We start from the raw sequence: 25,068 nt of genomic DNA, 5'->3' as shown, positions 1-25,068 counted from the left end.
GCCGCACATGGCTCAAGCACACCTGCCTCCTGGCGGGCCACATGCGCCGAACAAATAGTCTGAACATCGAGAGCTTGTTATTAACCTTGCAGTCAACACCTATTGGTCCACGTCATTCTGGCGCCCCCATTTTAAGTAAAAATGGATCTGGGTTTATGTTAGTAAATATTAATAAAGTAATTATCCTGAAGCTGTGATATAATAAAATATCTACTAAATAAATGTACAAATGTAAAATAACATAAGTTATGATTATTCCACCAGGTGAAGCATTTGTTCAATTTTCTGAAAATCAACATGAAGTTTTGGAAATTGCTGAAGAAACCAGTTTTGTTGCAATTAATGAAGACGTTTTTATGCTAGAAGATTCACCACCGCCTATTCGTAAAGAGTTCCCAGTGACCTGGCTGTTTACATTACAAGCTGTTGAGTAAGTCAACATTTTAATGCACATGAATTATTGTTCCTACTTTCCATAGACCTACTGTATGTCTAAGTAAGCATTTGCTAAAACTATATTTACCATTCAGACTAAATTTTACAAAAGCCCATGGATACCACACAGAGTTTCAGCTCTTAATCAATCCTTTGTCAAGCCTAACACAAACAGTGAAACACCCCAATATAAATGTTGAAACATAAGTGATAAGAATTGAATATTAAATTATATATTATACTTTATAATTATGTTCACCTACTTTTGAGGAGAGTTCAGGTGCCCCACCCATGTTAGCTTAGACACGACGCCAGGATGTTCACCATCATGTGCATACCTCAGATGCTCGCCTTCAAGACTTCTCTAGGGCTGCACTGTTCCTGTGGAACTCCCTTCCCTTTTCCGTAAGTTGCTCACCCAGTCTCCACTTCTTCAAAAAATCATTAGAAAACTCAAATTTTCACAAAAGCGTATCACTGAAACTGTTAATGGCTCCCAACTGATTCCTCTTCTGCAACTGTCATAAAAAAAAGAAAACCACACTAAGTCTTAAGTGAATACTATTCTACCAGTTGACTTCCTTATACTTCCCTTACCTTTTGTGTCACTTTACCCCACTACCTTTAGCATGTAAGTACATTTACCCCTTTAGTTCCTGTGCATCAAACTTGTCTGGTTTCAATTACATGTTTGTTATTCCACCCATTGTAAAGTGCTATGCAATTTGTTGGCGCTATATAAATATAATAATAATAATAATAATAATAATAATAATAATAATAATGTCACTCTTCTCAATTACACAACCGCAATAAAATTAGAAATAAGTGGGTACAGGCAAAAAAAAATAAAGAGCCAAAACATGCTCATCCTACTAGATAGATGCTATTTCAAATTCTGCGTAGGGGCAAAAGCAAAAATGAGAACCAATTTTACGTGAAGCCATGATTTAAAATTCTCCTTTCAGGATGATATCATACCCAGTAGCTGGAGGCCCCAGTGGCCATAGAGATAAAGGAAGATCTTGTGTGTCCAAATCTCCTTTCACATTGCAGCCATTTAGAAGAAAAATAACTTATTAAAAAATATTTAAAATTGTATTTTCATTTTTTTTACAAATGTAAAATATGTTTAATATAGCTTTGATTAATGTTTACTCCACTTATCTTTGCAAAAATCCTATATCTTGGAATTATGAAACATTTTGATGTGGGGCATTTTCACCATAAATTGTTTAATTGTACCTGTCCAATTGAAATAATTCAGCAGATAGTTGATGGCTTGTATGTATTTAATATTTGTGTCATTTGTTATGTTAGAATATCCCCTTTTTTATATTTCTGTGTATTATTATTTGTATTATATTTGGCTGTCCAGATGGAAGGAGACTTGGGCTTTCTTCATTTCTATAGGAACCAGGACCTCCAGCTGGCGAATATGATGTCATCATGAATTCATCCATTCATGGCTTCACATCACATTGGTTCTCATTTTTACTTTTTCCACAATGTGGAGTTTGCTGAGGAAACTATGTAGTAGGATGGGCCTGTTTTGGCTCTTTATTTTTTTTCCAGTCCCGCATTTAAAAAAAATAAAAAATGTGGCCATGATGCCAAGATGAGTGATGTCACTATGCTTTGCATGTGATGTCGGACGTCCTGGCGTTGCAATCCAGAGTCATGACCAATATATCCAAATATGCAAAAAATGGGAATCCCAACAAAAGAAATAGATATAGATATATTACCAGGCCTTAGAGTTGTCAGACTTAAATACATTAGCAGAAAGAGGGACAAAGTCAATAAACAAGCAAAGGTCAGGAATACAGATAGACAGAAATTGATATAACAAGTCGGGTCAGAATAATAAAAGTACTCAAAATTCCTATAAACTGCCCGGGGTCAAATCTAGAAATACACAGGACACTTAAGGAATTCACTAATCAAGTACTAAGGCAGAAACCACTATAAAGTCAAAACAGGATTAGCTAGGGTTACCAAGGCTCTGATTGGTCCACATCACCCCTGCAACTCAAGAAGTGCAGAAACTAGGTAACCAGGGTGACATGAACAATTCCGAACCTGAGCCGTTTGAGCAGGCGGAATCCGAATTGGTATGTGGAAGTAGGTCGTGCGACCGAACGGTGCATTCGATGGACACGAGCCGTAAATAACCCCTGAATATGTGATCGGGTAAGTATTGTGACACCGAGCTACCGTAGTTGTGGCACCTGAACTCTCTAACACACTGGGTGAGCATAAATATCAATTAAAATACAAAAGTTACCACAAACATAGTGCAATATAGAGTAAATTGAAGCTGGTTAGAGTGTATGTTGCTGCTTTCCCCAAGTCACAATCTTTAAAAAGACACCAAAAACAATCAGATTTTACAATACAAACAGAAAAAGGAACGCAATCACACACCTAAATTAACAGTGAATATAACTTTTAATACCTGTTCTTTCTTCTATTAGTAAAACCTATACAATCTACAATCCGTTATAGCCAGAGCCTGCTATACTTGGCTCTGTACACTGTGAGTGACCAATTGTCCTTCACATTTGTTAAGTTTATTTTAACTGTTTTACACTATGAAAGTGTTTTTCTGCGTTTACAAATAAATCATGATACTCATTGCTTGTTGCTAACAGAAGAAAGACTCAGTATTAACACTTATATTCAATGTTAATTCAAGTGTTTGATTGTGCTCCCTTTTATGTTTGTATCATTATCAATAATTATCACTTACATTTAAACGTATATATTGCATTGTTTCACTGTTTGTATTAGGCTTAACAAAGACTTGATTATAAGCGGAAACATTGCTATTCCCTAATAATAAAATAAATAAAATACTGACTACTTGAGGAAATTACTGGATGTGCCTGTGATTTTGTAAAACAAGTGTAACTGGTTTGCCCTCCCTTCCTGGAGCACCCCTATAAGATTACATTTTTGTACAAAACATAAAATAACATAAGTACTTAGTCATATCGAGTAGGATGAGCCTGTATTATTTTTGATAAACCACAGAGAAATCCAAGACCTGTCATGCTACAATGTTTGACTCACTCCGACTCTGGAACACTGTATGAATTCAGTGTATTCCATGTTGTTATATAATCATTTGATATATGATCACTTAGACCTGACTCACAGATTGAGTTTGCATTTATATTGTGTATTTGGTCATACATCAACAGATGTTTATTATCTTCATATATCTATAATTTGCCACACGTGGTAAGCACTGAAACATAGTGACATGCTATTGCTCTATGTGTTTAGTTTTCCCTTTTTCTCCCAAACTAACACAGCTCTACTGGCCAACTCGACACCTTGGTCATTGCTCCAGACACCATCACTCAGTATGTGACCGATGCCTTCTGTACGAGTTCCGTTGGCCTCGGATTCTCCCCAGAAACTACCCTCAATGTCTTTAAGCCATTCTATGTGGATGTGATTCTTCCTTACTCCATTAAACGGGGGGAGTCCTTTGTTCTAAAGGCAATTGTCTTTAATCATATGAGGCAGTGTATGAAGGTAAGCCTTAAATTTACGCTGAACAATTGTATTCTCTAAAATATTAATTGTCACAAATTCACTGTTCAAGGTAATACTGTATAAAATGTTAAATCAACATTTTAGACAGAAACTGCTGAAATTAAAACCAGGCTGACCTTAAGGATTCTTCAAATTCAGCTGTTGTAGCTCGCAGTTAAAAATTCACTTAGATTTAGTTTTTGAACTCCAGAGGGTTTACTATGTAGCAAATAATATTTTAAACAGTGAACTGCAGTAAAGAGAGAACCAAACTGAAGCATTAGAAGTTTAGTACCTGAGTTTGCAAAAATCCAGCTACCGGCTCAGCTTGGCAGTTTAAGCCTACATTTTGTAATTCACCAACATTTAATTTTTAGGGAAAACTCTAGAATGTTAATCTTAATACACATGTTACATGTATTTTTACTGGGACTTTTTGTTTTATTGATAAAATATATTTTTCTCAAATGTTTTCATTTCATGTACAGATATATTCAATACTATCACACAATGGACTACATTCACTGTGCTTCTTTGCTTATCAACTAATGGATGTAGTCTCTTCTTTGGAAAACAATATTTCTAAAAAGCATTTCAACTTACCCATCTAGTAGAAATCCTTGTTAGCATTAACAGAGTTATTCACTAACGTGAATTCAAAGTGAATTTCAAATTTAATGACAAAAAAATAGAGAAACAGGAAAAATTTAGTTATATCCATTTTTTCCCTCTGTCTCAGTAAAATGTATAACAGAACAATTTTTTACAAAATTAATTCTGACTTAAATCTGTTGCTGCCACGAACAAAATGTAAAGTAGATGCATCACAGATCACACCAAAAAACAAACAAACAAACACAAAAAAACACTATAGCATAAGGAATAAAAAACATTTATTCCCAACACTGTAGTGTTCTACTCACCTTTTAGATTTGTGGGCCCACACTGAAAGCATAAGTAAAGCAGGTTTACTTACCTTATATCCCAGTGTGGTGGTCTCTGTGCTTCTCCAGGTGAGATAATCAATTCTGATTGTCTTAGCCAATCCATGGCTTCCCCAGAGGGCAATGTACCTCTACAAGCATCTCCTTATATAGATGCATTGAATCAGTTAATTTCCATAGGATGTGTTCAGCATCTCCATGCAAATCGTGGAGACACTGAACATCAGTCTTGTGAAAGCACCTCTAGTGGCTGTCCAAGTGAAAGCCAATAGAATTAGTGAAAGGCAGCAATGGAAGCACTGCCTTTTCTCGTAAAAGGCAGTGTTTACATGCTCCACCTGCAGAGACAAGCTATATGCCCCGGAACCATTAGACTGCTGTGGTTCTGGTGACTATAGTGTCCCTTTAATTTACATTAGAAAATATTAAAAAAAAATTCAGTTCACTTACAAATAGTTGAGTGAAAACTGATAAAGTTCTGTGGTGAAACGGGGAAATAAAAATGTAAATATGCAAAAAAGCTTTTAGAATATTATTATTCACTATGAGCATGATAAGAAATGCTTCTCATTGCACAGGTTATACTGAATAAAATTAAATTGTTACTGTGTTAATGCGCACAAGACATTTTATTTACTGAAGTGTACTTTTCGATTATTGTAGAAAAATATTTTACAGTAATTATGTATTCACATAGACCAGAATAAGGTGATTTTGATTTGAGGCCTTTTTTAATATGACAGGGGTGCAAAAATATATACTTACAAATAAGATTTTTTTTTATTTCTTATTTTATTAATTAATAGGAAGTTATTTCCTCTTTCAGTGATCTTTTAAGTAAATAACCCTATATAAAATTTATAAAAATGTACCCCTTCTTTGGCGTGAAAAAACTCAACTGGATGTCTCTTTGTTTCCCAATTTACCTATTTTGTTTACAAACTAGATTGCACTTCATATGTTTTGTTTCTATAGCTCCTGGACAATATAGGTATATTTAATGTTTAATTGTGGGACATTTGCAATTCAATGGTGAGTGAGGTTGAAGATTCAAATCAGTGCCTCCTTAATTTCACCTAAGATTCACAGAGTTTTTGTATATTAATATTTTATAACACTTTTGCATAAAGTATTTAAACAATTTTTACTCAACACTTTGTAGATTAACAATATTATTTTATTTTATCCAATACAATCTACTTTAGATTTTGGGGGGGATTTTTCAAACTCCAGGATGCAGATAATTATATTTTTATTTTTTGCAGCAGTCTTTAATTATCAGAACTACCCCTTCTTCGTTTGTGTATTACCTAGTAAATAATGATAGCCCCTTTTATTTGCCTGTTCAATGTACTTATATACTGTAATCAAAATAATGCAATAAAGTGAATTTATTCCAAAAATTAATTCTAATGGATCTTTAGGAAAGTAATTTGAAGCATGTTATGTACATAGGGATAATGGATGGATGTATTTCATTCAGCTTGGTTGCTGCTTCTAATTGCTGCTTTAAAGTGTGTGCTTGGAGAAATTCTGTAGACAAACTGGAGGTAATGTGAGGTATACAAGAGGCCACAAAAATAATAATTAATAAAATAATAATTAAGAATTGTTAAAATTACTCACCACATTAAAATGTCAGACTTAGTTCAGTGTAATAGTTGTTATGCATTTGTTTCACGTTCCACTTTTTGGAGATTTGGATGCTGTCTAATCTGCAGACAGTTCTCTATATTGCAGTTCTCTGTATTGCAGGAGATTGTATTTTTGAAGTCAGACAAACAAACGCAGGCTGGAACTGCTGCAAAGCCACTGCCGCAGAGATGTACTAGGAATGGCAGATGGATTACTGTAGGATCTGGTAGACTTGGAGTTGTGGATAAAATGCATATTGCACAGTCTGTTCTACATAATTCATTTTCAGCACTTTCAGAGTGTAGTGGTGTTGTGGAGACAGGCTCAGGCACTGAGGATAGGGGTGTTGTGGAGACAGGCTCAGGCACTGAGTGTAGTGGTGTTGTGGAGACAGGATCAGGCACTGAGTGTAGTGGAGACATTCTCAGGAGACAGGCTTGGAGACGTTGGTGAGGCCTGATAGAAAGCAGTTGTTGTTAGGGTAATCTATCATGAGAGGTGTAGAGCTGGACAATATTTTTCTTGTGAGATTCCTTTCTGGAGCTACTGCTCACAGAGAAAGGAGACATATTTGTTATATTTTTAAGTGAGCAAAGCAGGAAAGGGAATTTGATGTACTTGTCCATCTAGGGACAAATGACTTGGCTTGCAGTGAGGTTTCAGAGGTAAATGAAGATGTTTGTGTTTTTGCCAATGATATACGGCAGGTTGCTTCCACACTGTCATTCTCTGAAGTTCTGCCTGTGCATAACACTCAGAATGACAAGCAGATGCGTATTGGGGACTTTAACTTGTGGCTTTGTGAATGGTGTCGGGAGCAAGGATTTGGCTTTATTGCTCATGGTAGCTCTGTTCGGAATGGAAAAAAAAACTGTACAAAAAGATGGTTTGCATCTTTCTCAAAAGGGAACAAATGTTCTCAGTGAGCAGTTCAGAGGTTTTGCTAGGATGTATTTAAACTAGGAGGGGGGGGGCAAAGGGTGATAAAAACATCAATCCAATTGCCCCCCAAAACAAGGACAGAAGGTGCCTGTAGCAAGTGTGTTAAAAAATTATAAGCTTAGAGTCATGTCTACAAGTGCTCGCAGTTTAGGGAATAAGCTCCTTGAACTTGTGGCAATAATGGCAACAGATAATGTAGATTACTGAGACATGGTATAATGAGAAAAATGACTGGGACATAGCAATGCCAGGGTACTCTTTATATAGAAAAGACAAAGAAGGCAAGAAAAGGGAAGGGGTGGCCCTGTATCTGAAGGATAGCATAAAATCTAGCCTAATAAAAGTTAGTGAGACGAACATAGAGTCCGTTTGGGTTACGTTAGAATTTGGTAATCACACCGTAACTCGTGTAGGTGTGATTCATAGGACCTCAGGAAAAACAGATAATCTACTAGTTGAGGGAATAGCTAAAATGGCAATGAAGGGGGAAGTTATCATCATGGGTGACATTAATCTTCCTGATGTGAACTGGAAAACCAAAAAGCAAAATAGTTGTTTGTGCCAGGAGCACACATATTCTAAACTCCCTACTGGGATTGTCTCTGAAACAAGTCATTGAGGAGCCAACTCGTAAAAAGAGACCAAACTAGGTTTAGTATTAACAAAATGCAGATTTGGTATCAGATATTACTGTAGGTGAAAGTATAGGACCCAGTGATCATCGGACAGTGTGTTTTAATATAAGAACAATGACTGAGTCACACCACACAAAAACAAAAGTTTTAGACTTTAGAAAAACAGATTTTTCTAAAATTAGAATATGTGTAAAGGAGTCATTATCAGACTGGAGCAATTTAAATGGAGTCCAAGAGAAATGGGATTATTTAAAAGTTGCACTGCTGAAGGCAACAGAAAACAGAAACATTTAAGAAACCACTGTGGTACTGCGCAGATGTGGCCAAAATAGTAAAAAACGAAAAGTTAGCATTTAGTTATTTAAAAAAAAAAGTGAGGAAGATAGACAGATCTATAAGATTAGTCAGAAAGAGGCTAAGCAAGTTATAAGAGCTTTCAAATCACACACAGAAGAGAAAGTATAAAAAATACAATCTATAAAAAGGAATAAACATAGAAAAATATAGTGTAATAAATTAAAACACCATAATTGCACTAATTCAGATTGCACTCACAGGATAAAAATGCAATGAAGGCGTGTAACGATCTTGAAAAACTTGACGGATATCTGTAATCTTCTTTTTGGACCTTATTAGAAAAGGAGAGACACACAGACCTGTCAGGATCGGGACAGGGATCCAACACGCAGAGTACAAACAGGAGAAGTTACGTATACCGGACCTTAGAATGGCCGGACTAACGTAAGGAGTAAGCAAAGAATGGTCTAGAGACAAGCCGAGGTCGAGGGAACGAGAGAGCAGGTAAACGAGAGACAAGCCGGGTCAAAAGGTAATAGAGGTAAGCAGGGTAGAAATAATACAAGCCGGGTCAGAACCAAAGAGACAAATAGAAATAAGAGCGCTGAGTGACTAGACTAGCTAGAACCACGACAGGGCAATGAACCAATACACAAAACCTTATTTTATACCCTGGTTCTAAATAGATGATCACGCCCCCGACGAGTCCTGATTCGTGCTCAGGACTGATTGACAGGTCGGAACGGATAGTCATCATGACGTCGGCTACTAGAGCCGCGTCATAAAAGGAGGCGGATCAGAGGCGTCTGGCGTGTAAACGGCCGAGAGGACTGCGAGGATGAGTGAGTCAGCCCCTCTGAGAGGGCGGAATTCTAAGTGTCTCACCTCCTCTGAGGTAGAGACAACAGGTACCCTGACAAGACCATAGTGCACCAAATAGAGTAAAGAGTTATGTAATTTATTAGATTACACTCACAAAAGATTGGTTGAAATCCAGCATATCAATCATTTAGGGAATCACAGTGTCGACATCATTCCTCCCGAGGTGTATATAAAAGAAAGCTGGGTAAAAACCATAAAATAATAAAATAAAACAAAATAAAATTAAAATTCAATAAAATCCAATAAAGTGCTGTTGCGGTCCCTCCGCCCTGCGCGTTTCGTCCGAAGACTAACTTCCTCAGGGGCAAAATGAAGGTCTATAGTTACAGTGTTCTCCGTCCGTCTTTTAAACTGGGTGTTTGGATCTCCCGCCTTCTGGGTAGCCAATCCCATCGTATTACATTGTATCGTATTGTTTGTGTTCCACTCTTGAGTTCCAAGCCTCTCTTTCATGTCCTTCGTGCGTATAATCATTTCCGGTGTCTCGTGGAAGGATAGAATGCATTCAGGGGCGGACTGACCGGTCGGGCACTTCGGACATGGTCCGAGGGCCCGGCCGGGAGGGGGGCCCGCCATCAGGGGGGCCCGGCCGCCCCTTTAAATGTTGCAGCCGCCTGAGCGCTCTCTTAAGAGCGCTCAGGCGGCTGCAGCTTCTCACCTCCCCTCCCCGTAGCGTGGCCGAGCTGCTCTGCGTCGGCGGTGCCGGCCGGAGTGATAGGAAGGTTCACACACACTGACTGTGCACCTTCCTGTCAGTCCGGCCGGGTACAGGAAACAGAAACTCCTGTTCCGCGCGGAACAGGAGTTTCTGTTTCCTGTACCCGGCCGGACTGACAGGAAGGTGCACACTCAGTGTGTGTGCACCTTCCTATCAATCCGGCCGGCACCGCGGACGCAGAGCAGCTCGGCCACGCTACGGGGAGGGGGTAAAAAGAGAGAGGGAGGGAGGGGGGAGTTAAAAGAGAGAGGGGGCGGGGGTAAAAGAGAGGGAGGGGGGGGGTTAAAAGAGAGAGAGGGGGGGTTAAAAGAGAGAGAGGGAGGGGAGGGGGGGGTTGAGAGAGGGAGGGGAGGGGGGGTTGAGAGAGGGAGGGGAGGGGGGGTTAAAAGAGAGAGGGGGGTTAAAAGAGAGACAGAGGGGGGTTAAAAGGGAGGGGGTTAAAAGAGAGAGGGGGTTGTTAAAAGAGATGGGTTAAAAGAGAGAGGGAGGGGGGTTTAAAAGAGGGAGGGGGGGTTAAAAGAGAGGGAGGGGGGGTTAAAAGAGAGAGGGGGTAAAAGAGAGAGGGGGTAAAAGAGAGAGGGGGGTTGTTAAAAGAGAGAGGGAGGGGGGTAAAAAGAGAGAGGGGAGTAGGGGGGTAAAAAGAGAGAGGGAGGGGGGTAAAAAGAGAGGGGGGTAAGAAGAGGGAGAGGGGGTAAGAAGGGAGGGGGGAGTAAGAAGGGGGTAAGAAGAGGTGGAGGGGGGAGTAAAAGAGGAAGGGGAGAGTAAGAAGAGGGGGGAGGGGGTAAGAAGAGGGGAGAGTAAGAAGAGAGGGGGGAGTAAAGGGGGTAAAAAGAGGAAGGGAAGTAAGAAGAGGGGGGAGGGGGGTAAGAAGAGGGGGGAGGGGGGTAAGAAGAGGGGAGGGGGAAGTAAGAAGAGGGGGAGAGTAAGAAGGGGGAGTAAGGAGAGGGGGAGGGGGAGTAAGAAGAGGGGGAGAGTAAGAAGGGGGGTAAGAAGAGAGTGGGAGTAAGAAGGGGGTAAGAAGAGGGGGAGGGGGGTAAGAAGAGGGGGAGGGGGGAGTAAGAGGAGGGCAATTGCCCCCTCCCCTGTCCGCAGGCACCGTGCGGGCAGCCGTCAGGGGAGGGAGGAAGAGAGGACCCGGGAGCTCAGCCTGCAGCTCCTCTGGGTCCTTCTTGCGCGAGCACAGATCGTTGCCGCGGTTACCACGGCAACGTTACGGCTCTTGCGAGAGTAAACTCTAGCCCTGGAGCTACGGGCTAGAGTTCACTCTCAACACTGTGACCACCAGGTATTCCTGGTGGTCGCAGTGGTGAGAGTGAACTTTAGCCCCATAAACACACTGCCCCCACACACCATACACATTCACACACTGCCCCCACACACACCATACACATTTACACACATTGCCTCACACACACATACACTGCCCACCCATACACACACAGCCCCCCATACTAACATTGCCACACACATACACAGCCCCCTCGTACACACATTGCCCCACACACCCTACACATTCACACACTACACCCCCTCACACACACTGCACCCCTTACACATTGCACCACTGCTCCTATACCCTACTACAGCCTCATATCCCAGCAGACCCCAGGTAAGTTGTCAAACTGTTCTTAAACGGTTTGACTACTTACTCTGGGAGGGGGGCCCGGCCCTCCTGGCACCATAACGACTACACAGAGTAGTAGTGGCTATTGTGCATGGATTATTTCTTTAAATAATCTACGAGTGCCCCAGTAGCCAGCAAGCCAGCCAACCAGCCCACAGGCTGGCCAGTAGACAGCCAGCCAGCCTACAGGCCACCAGTTAGGCTTAAAGCCAGCAAACCCACAGCCTGACAACCGCAGCCAGCAAGCCACAGCCTGCCAGCCAGCAAGCCACAGCCAGCAAGCCACAGCCTGCCAGCCGCAGCCAGCAAGCCCACAGCCAGCAAGCCGCAGCCAGCAAGCCCACAGCCTGCCGGCAGTAGCCAGCAAGCCCACAGCCTGCCGGCAGTAGCCAGCAAGCCCACAGCCTGCCGGCAGTAGCCAGCAAGCCCACAGCCTGCCGGCAGTAGCCAGCAAGCCCACAGCCTGCCGGCAGTAGCCAGCAAGCCCACAGCCTGCCGGCAGTAGCCAGCAAGCCCACAGCCTGCCGGCAGTAGCCAGCAAGCCCACAGCAACAGTAATTAAGGTAAGAGGAGCCAACTTGGCCTAGGTATCAGCTATGTTGTGTTGCTATATTGTGAATAGGAACCAGAGTGTTGGAGAGACCCCCCTCCAGGCCCCATTAGACTCCATTGTAGTCTCTAATGGGACCTGGAGGAAATTCTTTCTAACACACTCTCTAAAGGACACTGAGATAGCCTCTGCTAGAATGCTCCCCCCCTCCATGGCCCATTAGCCCTCAATTGTAGTCTCTACTGGGGCCTGGAGGCGACTGTTTCCAGCAGGGACACTGAGATGGCCTCTGTTAGAAAGACCCCCTTCCAAGCCTATTAGACTCCATTGTAGTCTCTAATAGGGCCTGGAGGGGATTCTTTCTAACACACTCTCTAAAGGACACTGAGATAGCCTCTGCTAGAAAGACCCCCCTCCATGGCCCATTAGCCCTCAATTGTAGTCTCTACTGGGGCCTTGAAGGGATTATTGCACTTTTGTTCCTTGTGTCTAAAGATTGTGTAGGGTGTGGCTGGAGGCGGTGCATGGAGGCGGGACATGGGTGGCGCTTGCTGCGGAGTATGGGTGGGGCCTGTAAGGGGGCCCTTGATTTATTTTGCCCGGGGGCCCTGAGGGTTCTCAGTCCGCCCCTGAATGCGTTGCACGATCGTGTACCGGGAAGTGTCCAAAGATACATACGAAACAGACACAAAAGGAGAAAAGGGCAATCCGTTCTTAGTAAAAGTTGAATTTAAAAATATATAATATTCATTAAGAAAGGTCAATTAAGATGATAAGACACAAGAAACATTAATTATTTCATACTTAAAATAATTGGATCATTTTAAAAATTCACATATATAGAAAATGATAATAACAAATGATTACAAATTACACACACCAAAAATGTCATATATAGATGATTCATACAAACAGTAAAAATTCTAATAAAACATTTATAATAGAAAATTCCTATCAATTCATAAGAAATTCTATAGAAAAGGGGACAATTGGATGCCATGGATGAGTATTTTTATGTGTATCTGTTAGTAAACATTAAAATGATCTAATTATTTTAAGTATGAAATAATTAATGTTTCTTGTGTCTTATCATCTTGATTGACCTTTCTTAAGGAATATTATATATTTTTAAATTCAACTTTTACTAAGAACGGATTGCCCTTTTCTCCTTTTGTGTCTGTTTCGTATGTATCTTTGGACACTTCTTGCGTTCCACGAGACACCGGGAATGATTATACGCACGACGGACATGAAAGAGAGGCTTGGAACTCAAGAGTGGAACACAAACAATACGATACAATGTAATACGACGGGATTGGCTACCCAGAAGGCGGGGGATCCAAACACCCAGTTTAAAAGACGGACGGAGAACACTGTAACTATAGACCTTCATTTTGAGAAAGTTCGTCTTCGGACGAAACGCGTAGGGCGGAGGGACCGCAACAGCACTTTATTGGATTTTATTGAATTTTAATTTTATTTTGTTTTATTTTATTATTTTATGGTTTTTACCCAGCTTTCTTTTATATACACCTCGGGAGGAATGATTTCGACACTGTGATTCCCTAAGTGATTGATATGCTGGATTTCAACCAATCTTTTGTGAGTGCAATCTAATAAATTACATAACTCTTTACTCTATTTGGTGCACTATGGTCTGTGTGTCTCTCCTTTTCTAATAAGGTCCAAAAAGAAGATTACAGATATCCGTCAAGTTTTTCAAGGTCGTTACACGCCTTCATTGCATTTTTATCCTGTGAGTGCAATCTGAATTAGCGCAATTATGGTGTTTTAATTTATTACACTATATTTTTCTATGTTTCTTCCTTTTTATAGATTTTATTTTTTATACTTGTATTAAGAAGATTGAAGGTTCTTCTTACAATCTAATATTTGTTAAATTTATTTTATAGATTTTTACTCATTGGTGAGCACACGTGTTGTGTGTATATATATATACTTTTGTTTTGTTATTATACAGAAGAGAAAGTAGCCCAGTTAGTAAAAGAAAAGGGGACAAAACATTTTTAGATACATAAATGGGAAAAGTAAAGTAAAACAGAGATTGGTTAGATTAAAAACAAAAAAGGAAGATATGTAGAAGAGGATAAAGGTCTAGCTGACTGCGTCAATTAATATTTTTGCTCAGTATTTACAGATGAAAATGAAGGAAAGGGGCCTTAGTTAGGAAAAAGGGCAAATTAGTAATTTGTTACATGTGCGTTTACTGAGGAAGAGGTTCTATTTCAACTGTCAAAAATAAAGACAAATAAATCAATGGGACCTGATGGAATACACCCGAAGTTATTAAAGAGCTTAGTGGTGTAGTAGCAAAACCATTAACAGTTTTATTTAACCAATCATTGTTAACAGGAGTAGTCCCAGAAGATTGGAAGTTAGCTAATGTTGTGCCCATTCACAAGAAAGGTAGTAGGGAAGAGTCTGGCAACTATAGGCCAGTAAGCCTTACTTCAGTAGTGGGGAAAGTAATGGAAACCATGTTAAAGGATAGGATTGATGAACATCTAAAATCACATGGATTTAAGATCAGAGACAACATGGGTTTACTTCAGGGAGATCATGCCAAACTAATCTTATTGATTTTTTTGATTGGGTAACTAAAATAATAGATCAGGGTGGTGCAGTAGACACTGCTTACCTAGATTTCAGTCAGACTTTTGACACTGTTGCACATAAAAGGCTTATCAATAAACTGCAATCTTTAAGTTTGGATTCCAATATTGTTGAATGGGTAAGGCAGTGGCTGAGTGACAGGCAACAGAGGGTTGTAGTCAATGGAGTATATTTGAAACATTGGAGACCCATTCTCTTTAATGTTTTTATTAGTGATATTGCAGAAGGTCTTGATGGTAAGGTATGTTTTTGCTGATGATACTAAGATATGTAACAGGTTTGATGTTCCAGGAGGGAAAAGCCAAATGGCAAATGATTTAGGTAAACTAGAAAAATGGGCAGAGTTGTGCCAGCTGACATTTAATGTGGATAAGTGCAAGATAATGCATCTTGGACGTAAAAACCCAAGAGCAGAGTTAAGAATATTTGATAGAGTCCTAACCTCAACATCTGAGGAAAGGAATTTAGGGGTAATAATTTTTGATGACCTAAGGTAGGCAGACAATATAATAGAGCAGTAGGAAATGCTAGCAGAATGCTTAGTTGTATAGGGAGAGGGAAGTGCTCATGCCATTGTACAGAACACTTGGAGTATTGTCTGCAGTCCTGGAGACCGTATCTTCAGAAGGATATTGATACTTTTGAGAGAGTTCAGAGAAGGGCTACTAAACTGGTTCATGGATTGCAGGATAAAACTTACCAGGAAAGGTTAAAGGATATTAACATGTATAGCTTGGAGGGAAGACGAGACATGGGGGATATGATAGAAACATTTAAATACATAAATGGAATCCGCACAGTAAAGGAGGAGACCATATTTAAAATAAGAGAAACTACCACAACAAGAGGACATAGTCTTAAATTAGAGGGACAAAGGTTTAAAAATAATATCAGGAAGTAGTACTTTACTGAGAGTGTAGTGGATGCATGGAATAGCCTTCCAGCTGAAGTGGTAGAGGTTAACACAGTAAAGGAGTTTAAGCATAAGGCTATCTTAACTATAAGATAAGGCCAAGGACTAATGAAAGTATTTAGAAAATTGGGCAGACTAGATGGGCCGAATGGTTCTTATCTGCCGTCACATTCAATGTTTCTATATTTTGTTTTTTATTGCAGGTCCATTTAAGCCTGTTCCAGTCTGTGGACTATGTCACTGAGTCATGTACAACTTGTTCCTATACCTCCTGTCTGTGTACTGACCCATCCGCTACGTTCACTTGGATTATTATACCCCAAATCATTGGTAATGTCTCTGCATTTCTTTAACATAGTAAATATGTAAAGAGTTTGATTGTGAAATCTTATATTTTTTTGGAGATATTGGAGTAGGTTTACTTAACATTTTGATGCTCTTAGTAACGGTAACAGCAAATATTTCCATATGTACTTGATTTGAGTTAACGCTGTATGGATGCAGGAGATATATCTGCCTGGTGGGGGCATTTGTGATATAAACAGTTTCTGTAGAGATCCTGGAATAAATAATGTTTGTAGGTTACATGTAGCCTATGTGTATAAGTCAAATAGGGTTATTTACTAAAATGAGAATTCAATATATAATTTCAAATTTAATCAGCCATGCTTTCTGTTTAGTTGCTCTGGCCCTAAATTGGCAAATCATGTTCAGTCCACTTTGAATTCTCACTTTATTAAATAACCTTCTAGATCTTGAAGTTTAATTATACCAGTTTCCCAAATGTGTTTTCTAATAGGAACCATAGATATTCTGGTTTCGGGTGAGGCTTTGGACACCAATGATCTGTGTGATGGGCAGAAACCAATAGTTCCCCTAAAGGGTAAATCAGACACAGTGCTGAAACGTCTGAAAGTTGAGGTAACAAATTAAAAAGTGACATGTCAATGTTTCCATATCTGCAATCCAGGATGAGATCTATATCGAACTACAGCTCATATGGGTGGAATAAGAAGGGTGTTTCCAGTTGCCATGTTATTCTGTGAGACAACCACAACATGAAATTATAATGACATACGAATTGGGAGTACCCTCTCTCCCTCGTGCTGTCGCTAATCATGGTCTACATGTTATATGTATATAATGTATCCTCTCTCCTGTGTCCTCACAGACAGGTAATAAATAAAAAGCTACATAGAATCTCCTGCAGTGGGGTAAATGGACCATTAAAGATAAAGCCAATCAATACAACATCTGGTGGGCCATTTATAATTTAGTCATTATCCCACCTTCTGTTCTCCACTAAAACAAGAATAACCCCAAAGCATCATGGAACTTGTGGTTAACAGATATCTGCTGTTGCCAAAGTTATAAAATAACAAAGATGATGATAATAGTGATATATCGATATATTTATCAGGGAAGGTTACATTTACATTTTACTAGGTTTAATGAAGGTAATATCCATATTTATTTGATCAACCTTGGAAAGATGAAAGTTTGGGTTGTGAATTGAACTTGCAGTTTGCACAAACTCTAGATACTAGATTCTACAACTGGAATATTAACGATTGAGTTCTCTCACATCTTTATAATGACATTACATTTTCAATAAGGATATTGATTATTATAAACTAATAACCAGAACTAATCGCTCACATTCTTTTTATTTAGATTTTTTTCACGATGTTGAAAAGCTCCTTTATTCTGTTTGTTTTTTTTTTACAGCCAGAAGGTGTGAGAGTTGAGAGGACACGCAGCTCTCTTTTGTGCGCATTTGGTATGTAATTTCCAACATTTGGTTAATTCAATAGTAAGGAAGGCTTGAGGTGCAATGTAAGGGGTCAGTCATAGATCTGTCAACTCTGTGTGTCAGTGCGTGGTACAGTGTTTTAGTGTCAGTCCAGAATTACAATGCAGTAACATCTCTTGTAGAATCTGAGGTGACATCCTTGCAGATTCTGGAACACACAGTTGAAGGATCACAAAATGCTACAATCACTGTAATCGGTAAGATGTCTTTTTGGAGAAATTCTCTCTCTTTGTATATAATTATTATGTAAAATGTAAACATGAAGTACTATCAAGCTATAGTTGTTACAGTGAAGTCCTCAGATAAAACCATGTTTTATTCATCATAGCATAAAAATGAATATTCTATGTTTTTATGTCATCCCTATGTTAACAATGACCTCATATTCCATAAAATATGATAAGGCTAAGAATTACTCTTCTCACTTTTGTAATACAAATTGGTTATTCACTAAATTGGGAATTGTGGAGAATTTGTCAGTCCAACTATTTTGGCCTAAAATATGCAATTTCCATGCCAATTGCCACAAGTCACAGCTTAGTGGGAAACTCTAAATATGAACTGCGTTAATGACTCATTTTGAAGCTGGATAACTGTATTTTGTTACCTCTTGCCTGACTGGCGGGAGTAGTCTGAAGGATGATAAAGCACCAGAGTCCACTCATCCAGTCTAGATTGATGACCTCATTGACCTCCAAGATGTCGAGTACAGAAATCCTGTCCAGTCCTGTCCAGAGTAAGGAGTGTTTAGTTTGCAAGTACAGCAGTATTAATTATGATAATAGCCTGGGCAGCCATGATCAAAGAGGATCTCTCTACAGGATACTATGAAAGTACAATGGTATAAATAGAAAATGACAATAAAGATATGTGCATAGTCTGTAGTAGAAGGACACCATTCAATTATCCCACCTACTATTCTTTATAAATCTTAGGTGGTTTTTCCTTATTTGCACAAAATTAAAGATGTGAGACAAAAAAACTATAAATATAAATATGTAAATAAAAGTTGCTTTATCTATATCTAACTACAACTTACTATGACTAACTATAATTGACTATATCTACGTCGAACTGTTCTCCAGGTATTATTAGGAAACTCTGTCTCTCCCACTCACTGTATCTGCCATGGTGTGGTCTATCTTTGATACAGGTGATGTAATGGGAACACCGTTGGCTTACATTGGGAATCTCCTTAAGATGCCCTATGGATGTGGGGAACAGATCATGATCAACTTTTCCCCCAACATTGCCATCATGAATTACATGGGTTTGACTGGCCAGCTGACTGAGGAGATTACATACAAAGCTACAGAGTTTTTAAACAATGGTGAGGAAAAAGTCAAATAAGTTTTTTTCAAAGTCAAAATAAATAACAATGTGAATTGTGTATATATTACATATGAAATATTAAATTAATTCCATTCTTCTATGACCATCAGGATATCAGAGGGAGCTGACCTTTAAGAGACAAGACAGCTCTTACAGCGCTTTTGGTAACTCTGACCCATCGGGAAATACATGGTAGGGAAGTTTAAAATTGGGTTTGTTTTATTAATTAGGAGTGCCCAGTGATTACCTGAGTAGTGGACTTCATTGCCTTCTGGCGAGTAAAGAATTACAACAAATGAAGTCCAACTACAGTTGAAAGGGTGGGTGACACCATTTCTATTTTAACCTTTACCATGAACCTAAAAAAAACATTGAGTTGTGGTGAGTAAACAATTGCATTGCTAAATTTTGGGGACTATAGCCAAGTAGGGTGAAAAATATATCCAACATGACTCCTTAAATCCTAACGTTTGCAGCTAGATTTCCAATGAGTTTTGGTTAGTGAATGAACTCCATAAGTCGCATGGATTTTAAGTCTCATACCGGTTGTGTCCATTTGTTATTTCAGGTTAACGGCATTTGTGGCTGTGAGCTTTTTCCACGCTTCTAAATTTATCCCCATAGAACATAAGCATATCAGTGATGCTCTTGATTGGCTTCAGGCATTGCAGCAGGAGGACGGATGCTTCCAGAATGTGGGGAAATTGTTTCACAATGATCTCCAGGTAACTTACTCCAAATACTCAATTTTATTGACCTCCACACGTTACTCTTACTAATCATACTTCTGTTTAGCAACATTAACTGCTCTGTCAAATATTGATCTGCATTGTTTTTAACAATATTCTAAATGAAAGTTATAGTCAATATTATTTAGAGTTTTTAGTGTCTTTAGATTACAGGCTAATTTTGTCAATTTTTGATATAATTTTTATATATCCTTAATATTATTTTTGAAAGAGCTATTCCTATACTGCTTATTATGTAGCCATGTCCTTGTTTGTATTACATATCTTTTCAGTTCAGTGTTATTGTAAGTAAGAGATATTTTCTAAACTCTCCTGCTATTTTTCTTTATATGTGGTACATTGTATGTTTGTGTACTGGGGGCTGTTTCTTATGGTTTCACTGTTTCAGGGTGGCGTGAACAATGAAGTTTCCCTGACAGCATACGTTGCGGCAGCATTTCTGCAAATAGCAGATTCAAAATATGTAAGTGATGTTTCAATCTAAACTATCTGTTCTTCAGTCCTTGGCTTTTCTTTAAACTCTGTCATAATCTTTATATTTACACTTCCTATGGTCACAATCTCGTTCATTATCTCTTCCGTGGCCATTGATGTCTCCTTGTTCAGAATCCAGTGATACAGAAATCTATGCATTGTCTAGAGAAATCCTTGGCACCAGAGAGCAGCATTTACACCAAGGCATTAAGTGCTTTCGCCTACGGTCTGGCCAACAATGAACCGAAGAGACAAGAATTGCTGGAGCAGCTCGAGAGTGTGGCCACGACATCTGGTAAAACTTTACCTGTTCTGAAACCTCATCATGAGTTTAGGAGGCATTTGTGATTGGTTATTTTCTGTGCATGTGAATATTTAATAAAAAGTATTTAAAAGCACAATTAAAATTCTATACCATAAGGCTTTTGCTAGCCCTTAACATAATACTTGCAATCTTCCACTCATAGTGAATGTAATTTATCATAAAATATTCATTGAGTCTGTTTTACTTGAACTATTAATAAAATAGTTTAAATACCATTATTATTATTATTTTTTCAGGAAATGGAAAATACTGGAGTGAGAATCCATCAATAGCAGATGATACTATAATCTGGTCCAACCCACATTCTGCAGAAGTGGAGACAAGCTCCTACGTACTAATGGCAAAGTTAACAAACCCAAATCCTTCCACTACTGAACTTGCATCAGCCCTCCCTGTTGTCCGTTGGTTGACTTCTCAACAAAATGCTAATGGGGGTTTTTTCAGCACTCAGGTGAGGTTACATTGCTAGCATTCATCTGCAACATTCATTTCATGCCACAAGTCGTACTATTGAGTGAGCTGTTTTTCCAATAAATATGTAAAAGGAAATTTTCAATTCCCTAGAACTTAAACTTTATTGGAAATAGATAGATGCACAGATGTGGCTGTCCACAAGGAGTTTTTACTTCAAATGAAACCATAAACATTGTAAAACCCTTCCATCCATAACATACTGATCTTACGGCAGTGTAACATACAAGCATTTATACTCAAATGCACTCATTCCATTCTAAGTTATGTAGGTTGGCCCATCTATCTCCAGAATTAGTGTAAGTTGAAGGTTTACTGAACATGGTGCAAAATACGTTAAAAAGAAAGTGCACAATTTAAAGTAATTAAATGAGAAGAGCTCTAAACACCTTGAGTGGTATTCCCTAAACAACCTTTATAAATTCACAAAATATACATACATAAGGTGGAACTGGTATAATGTAAATCTGTAAAGATAAAATGTAACAAAAAAAATGCAAGATTGCCAGTACAAATACTTTTGAAATTGGTAAAAATCAAGAATATCACTCACAAGTGGAGAACCATTAACATCATATGGCTCTGCTAGAAAACATGGTAGGGCACTTAAAGGAGGTCCTATTGCTCCCGGTCTTCTATGTATTCCTCTAGTTACCTGGACATAGGATGCTGGAGATTTTCTTGTAAAAGGTGCTTTTATTAGTATAATAAAAATCAAATGTATAAATAAAAAACCTTGTATGGTATATGGAGAACCTGGTCCAAAAAATGTAAAGTAGTCCAGTAGTATGGTGCAAAATAAGTTTTCTATCTCAAATTAAAGGATTATCCTAAACACCACAAGCACTTCACTGATTTTACTTGGTCTTGGTGCTTGGAATCTGTTTGTCTAGTTTGAAAAGCTACACGTGTACAAATAAAGTACATCGCTTCCAGAGATGGAACTCCTCTGGCAGTGTCATTTACTAAAGTTCTGTCCTTATATGGCACCTGTTGTCAGCACGCACAGCAGATGACCAATGGCAGCACGTCTTTCTCTTTTCGTGCTGCCAAATTCCTTCCCGCAGCCCCGTCCTCCATGACAGACCTCCAACAGCAAGCTATGTCCTCACAGGAGGTAAGCATTGTTTCTTTCTTTCTCTCTCTTTCTCTCCTTCCTTCCTTCCCTCTCTACCAGAACAGTGTTTTATTAAAACACTGTTTTTGATTGGAGTAACCTTTTAAAAACATCTGTTTATTTGAGTACATGGGACTTTTAAAATCCACAAAATAACATACAGAAACCATGGAACTCCTCATAATGAGTTAAATATTTTTACTCATTTGATAGTGGTAGCTTTTTTTTCACTTTGTTCAAGATTTTTTTTTTTTTTGTCGGACCTTTACTTTGAAGAAGAAATCCAAATATTTACTCGGGTTCAATGAATTCAGACTTTGCTGCAATGATGATTTCTCAGCTGCAAATAACTCACCTTCTATTGGTCACCAGTGAAGGTTGTGATACGAGGTAGGATGGTGACTACAAGGCTTGACTATGACTTTGTCAGCAAGCAGCACTAATAATATAAATGGGGTCCCTGCTCACATTCACCTATCATCGTCTTACTACTCAGCTGTCAGACACCCATAAGATAGAGCAAACTGAGGGTTATCTGGATTGACTGATGGCAGATACAAGGGCTTGTTCTCATCTCTATGTATTTAGAAACTATAAGACAAGAAAAAAATGATTTCACAGATTTACATTCCTGTATTAAATGCCATATATGTATCTATTCCCTTGTAGGACACAATTGTTGCTCTCCAAAGTCTCTCAAAATATGGGATTTTGACATATACTCCAAACAGCAGTCCCATTGTCACTGTCACCAACACTTATGGCTTCAGTCATCATTTCCTGGTGGTCTCCACAAACCGACTCCTCCTACAGCAAAAAGATCTGCCAGACATCCCTGGGGAATACACCGTTTCTGTTTCAGGAAGTGGTTGTGTCAATGTGCAGGTAGGAGCACTCTCAGAATTACTGCCCATATTTCTCTGGGTTCCACTTTTCTTTTGTGGATATGGAGATTACATAGTATTTAATGAGCTTCATTCAAAGAAAATACAACAGGGTTTTTTGCCTGTTTTCTCTTCCACTCTCGATATTCTTTTTATATATGTGGTCTCTATATATCTGTATAATGTCATGGAGGTGAACCTGGTCTCTGGGTATATAGCTGTGGATAAATCAGTGAATAATGTGAAGTTTCCTATCACTTATCCCAAGGTATCTCTATGTAGAGTCTGACTGACCAAGTGCTCTTTGCTTGGTCGTTTCCCAATGTATCCCTGTAAATTGTGTACAGTTTTGGAACATCTCCCATACTATAAGGTATATTGCAAGCTTTGTGACTCATATATTCACTATTAAAAAGAATATCTGTACCGTGTTGGATTTTATAGATTATGCTAGGCTAAGAAACACTGTGTGTGTCCATAGGTGTAATATTGTACTGACTCATTTCGTTATTTACAGCTCATTCTCAGGTACAATATTCCTGAACCAAGGACAGATGGGACATTTTCTCTTAGCGTGCAAACCACAGCAATCCATTGTCCCCCACACCCACTCCCAAGTTTTACCATAACCTTCACTGTCAGGTAAGTCAATCAATGAGCAGATATTGTAAATGGTGCATCAGGGATAGGCCCAGACTGGCCACTGGGCAAACTGGGCAGATGCCGGGTGGACCATGATGGCAATGAGCCAAGTCCAACAAGGGAAATGAGAGTATCTCCTCTGCTAGCTGATTCAAGCCGGCACTAGCTGTATGCCTTCTCAGGCTGGTGGGGATATCAGAGATTTCCCTCACTGGCCCACTGGTGAGGGGACAGAAGGACTTGGGGGGCTCAAATCCTCTTATTGCCTAGGCAGTTTGGAGCATTGTCGTGGTTAACATACTGAACTTAGCCTGCAGCCGGAAGACCACCAGGGATGATAATGTTCCCCCTCTCTAGGTAAAGGTAAGAATAAGGATTTCATTATTTTTCTGAATTAAAAATAATATATATATATATATATATATATATATATTGGCTCCCAGTCTGATCTCACAACATTGTCACACACTGCAACCCTCACACACTTCACCCCTACACTTACTAGATTCCCTATAGCAGGGTAGGCACTCCAGATATTGAGGACAAAATGTCTCATAATGGTCTTACAGTCATGATGCTGGCAAAGCATCATGGGTGATGTAGTCCACAACATCTAGAGGTTGTGCCTAGTTCTCCCCTATACACACTACATTACTCACACTGCACCCCCTACACAAACACAAACACACTAGAACCCCTATACACATTTTGCATCCATTACAGACACACACACACACACACACTTTATTCCTGACATACACACTACATACCCTATAACACTTTATATCCCTTATGCAGACACTAGATCCCCTCTAAGCACACATGCACAACATTCTCTAGACACAAGCTCTTTACAGTCCATAGGCACACTATGTTGCCTATACACACATACACTACAGTCCCTATGCACACACTACTGCATTCTTTATACACACACTGTCTAGCGCCCCTAGCCACACATACTACAGACCTAGCCATGCATATTATACCACAAAAGCAACACAACTCAAACTGACCTATTTACACAAAACACCACACCACAATCTGCTCACAATCCCAGAAGCAGCCTCCAAACACAAGCACAATACATTTTTCAGGCCCTTTTGACCCTAGAATCCCACAAGCAAGTCACAAGAAAATGCAGCGCAAGTGTGTCATCAAATTTAGACTAGCATGCTCATTTTGAGAGGAGTGAGCTTTGAGTGGAATTGGTGGAGACACACCTACTCTTGCCTTGCCCCTTCTCACTGGGCCGCGGTGATTTAAAAATGCCTGTGTCCAAATTTTTACCCCAGTCTGGCTCTGATTAGCGAAATACATATAAATTATATAATAAGGTTGCTCTTATGGTGCTTTTTGGGGCAGTTGTGATCATATATATCAATAATACTAGTGACTCATTTCATACCTTCTAAGCTTCTCAGCTTGACACATGCTCTATAAAACGAATTTCCACTCAGTGCACGTGCAGAAGGTGACACAGCAGGTTGCAAATTGCTGTCTTAA

At 39.3% G+C, this 25,068-nt stretch overlaps 1 protein-coding gene across 1 annotated transcript; it reads left to right on the top strand.

The window, feature by feature from the left end:
- The first annotated feature begins 248 nt into the window (after positions 1-248).
- Positions 249-25,068, top strand: LOC134575547 (alpha-2-macroglobulin-like protein 1). The gene is made up of 15 exons (XM_063434844.1): positions 249-430; positions 3,756-3,981; positions 15,959-16,085; positions 16,555-16,676; positions 17,484-17,535; positions 17,691-17,765; positions 18,722-18,898; positions 19,011-19,092; positions 19,469-19,625; positions 20,038-20,112; positions 20,256-20,418; positions 20,685-20,899; positions 22,706-22,921; positions 23,438-23,562; positions 25,023-25,068. Exons 1-15 carry the CDS (start codon positions 249-251, stop codon positions 25,066-25,068), a joined length of 2,040 nt encoding a protein of 679 aa, XP_063290914.1.

Source organism: Pelobates fuscus, chromosome 10 (genome assembly GCF_036172605.1).
Source record: "Pelobates fuscus isolate aPelFus1 chromosome 10, aPelFus1.pri, whole genome shotgun sequence".
NCBI lineage: Eukaryota > Metazoa > Chordata > Amphibia > Anura > Pelobatidae > Pelobates > Pelobates fuscus.
The sequence above is the reverse complement of the archived record's forward strand: the minus strand, read 5'-3'. Positions and strand labels throughout refer to the sequence as shown.

Coding starts and splice junctions, on each gene's coding strand:
- LOC134575547 (XM_063434844.1), top strand. CDS start 249: ATGATTATTCCACCAGGTGAAGCATTTGTTCAATTTTCTGAAAATCAA. Junction 16,677..17,483: donor TGAAACGTCTGAAAGTTGAG/GTAACAAATTAA, acceptor TTTTTTTTACAG/CCAGAAGGTGTGAGAGTTGA. Junction 20,419..20,684: donor GAGTGTGGCCACGACATCTG/GTAAAACTTTAC, acceptor TTATTTTTTCAG/GAAATGGAAAATACTGGAGT.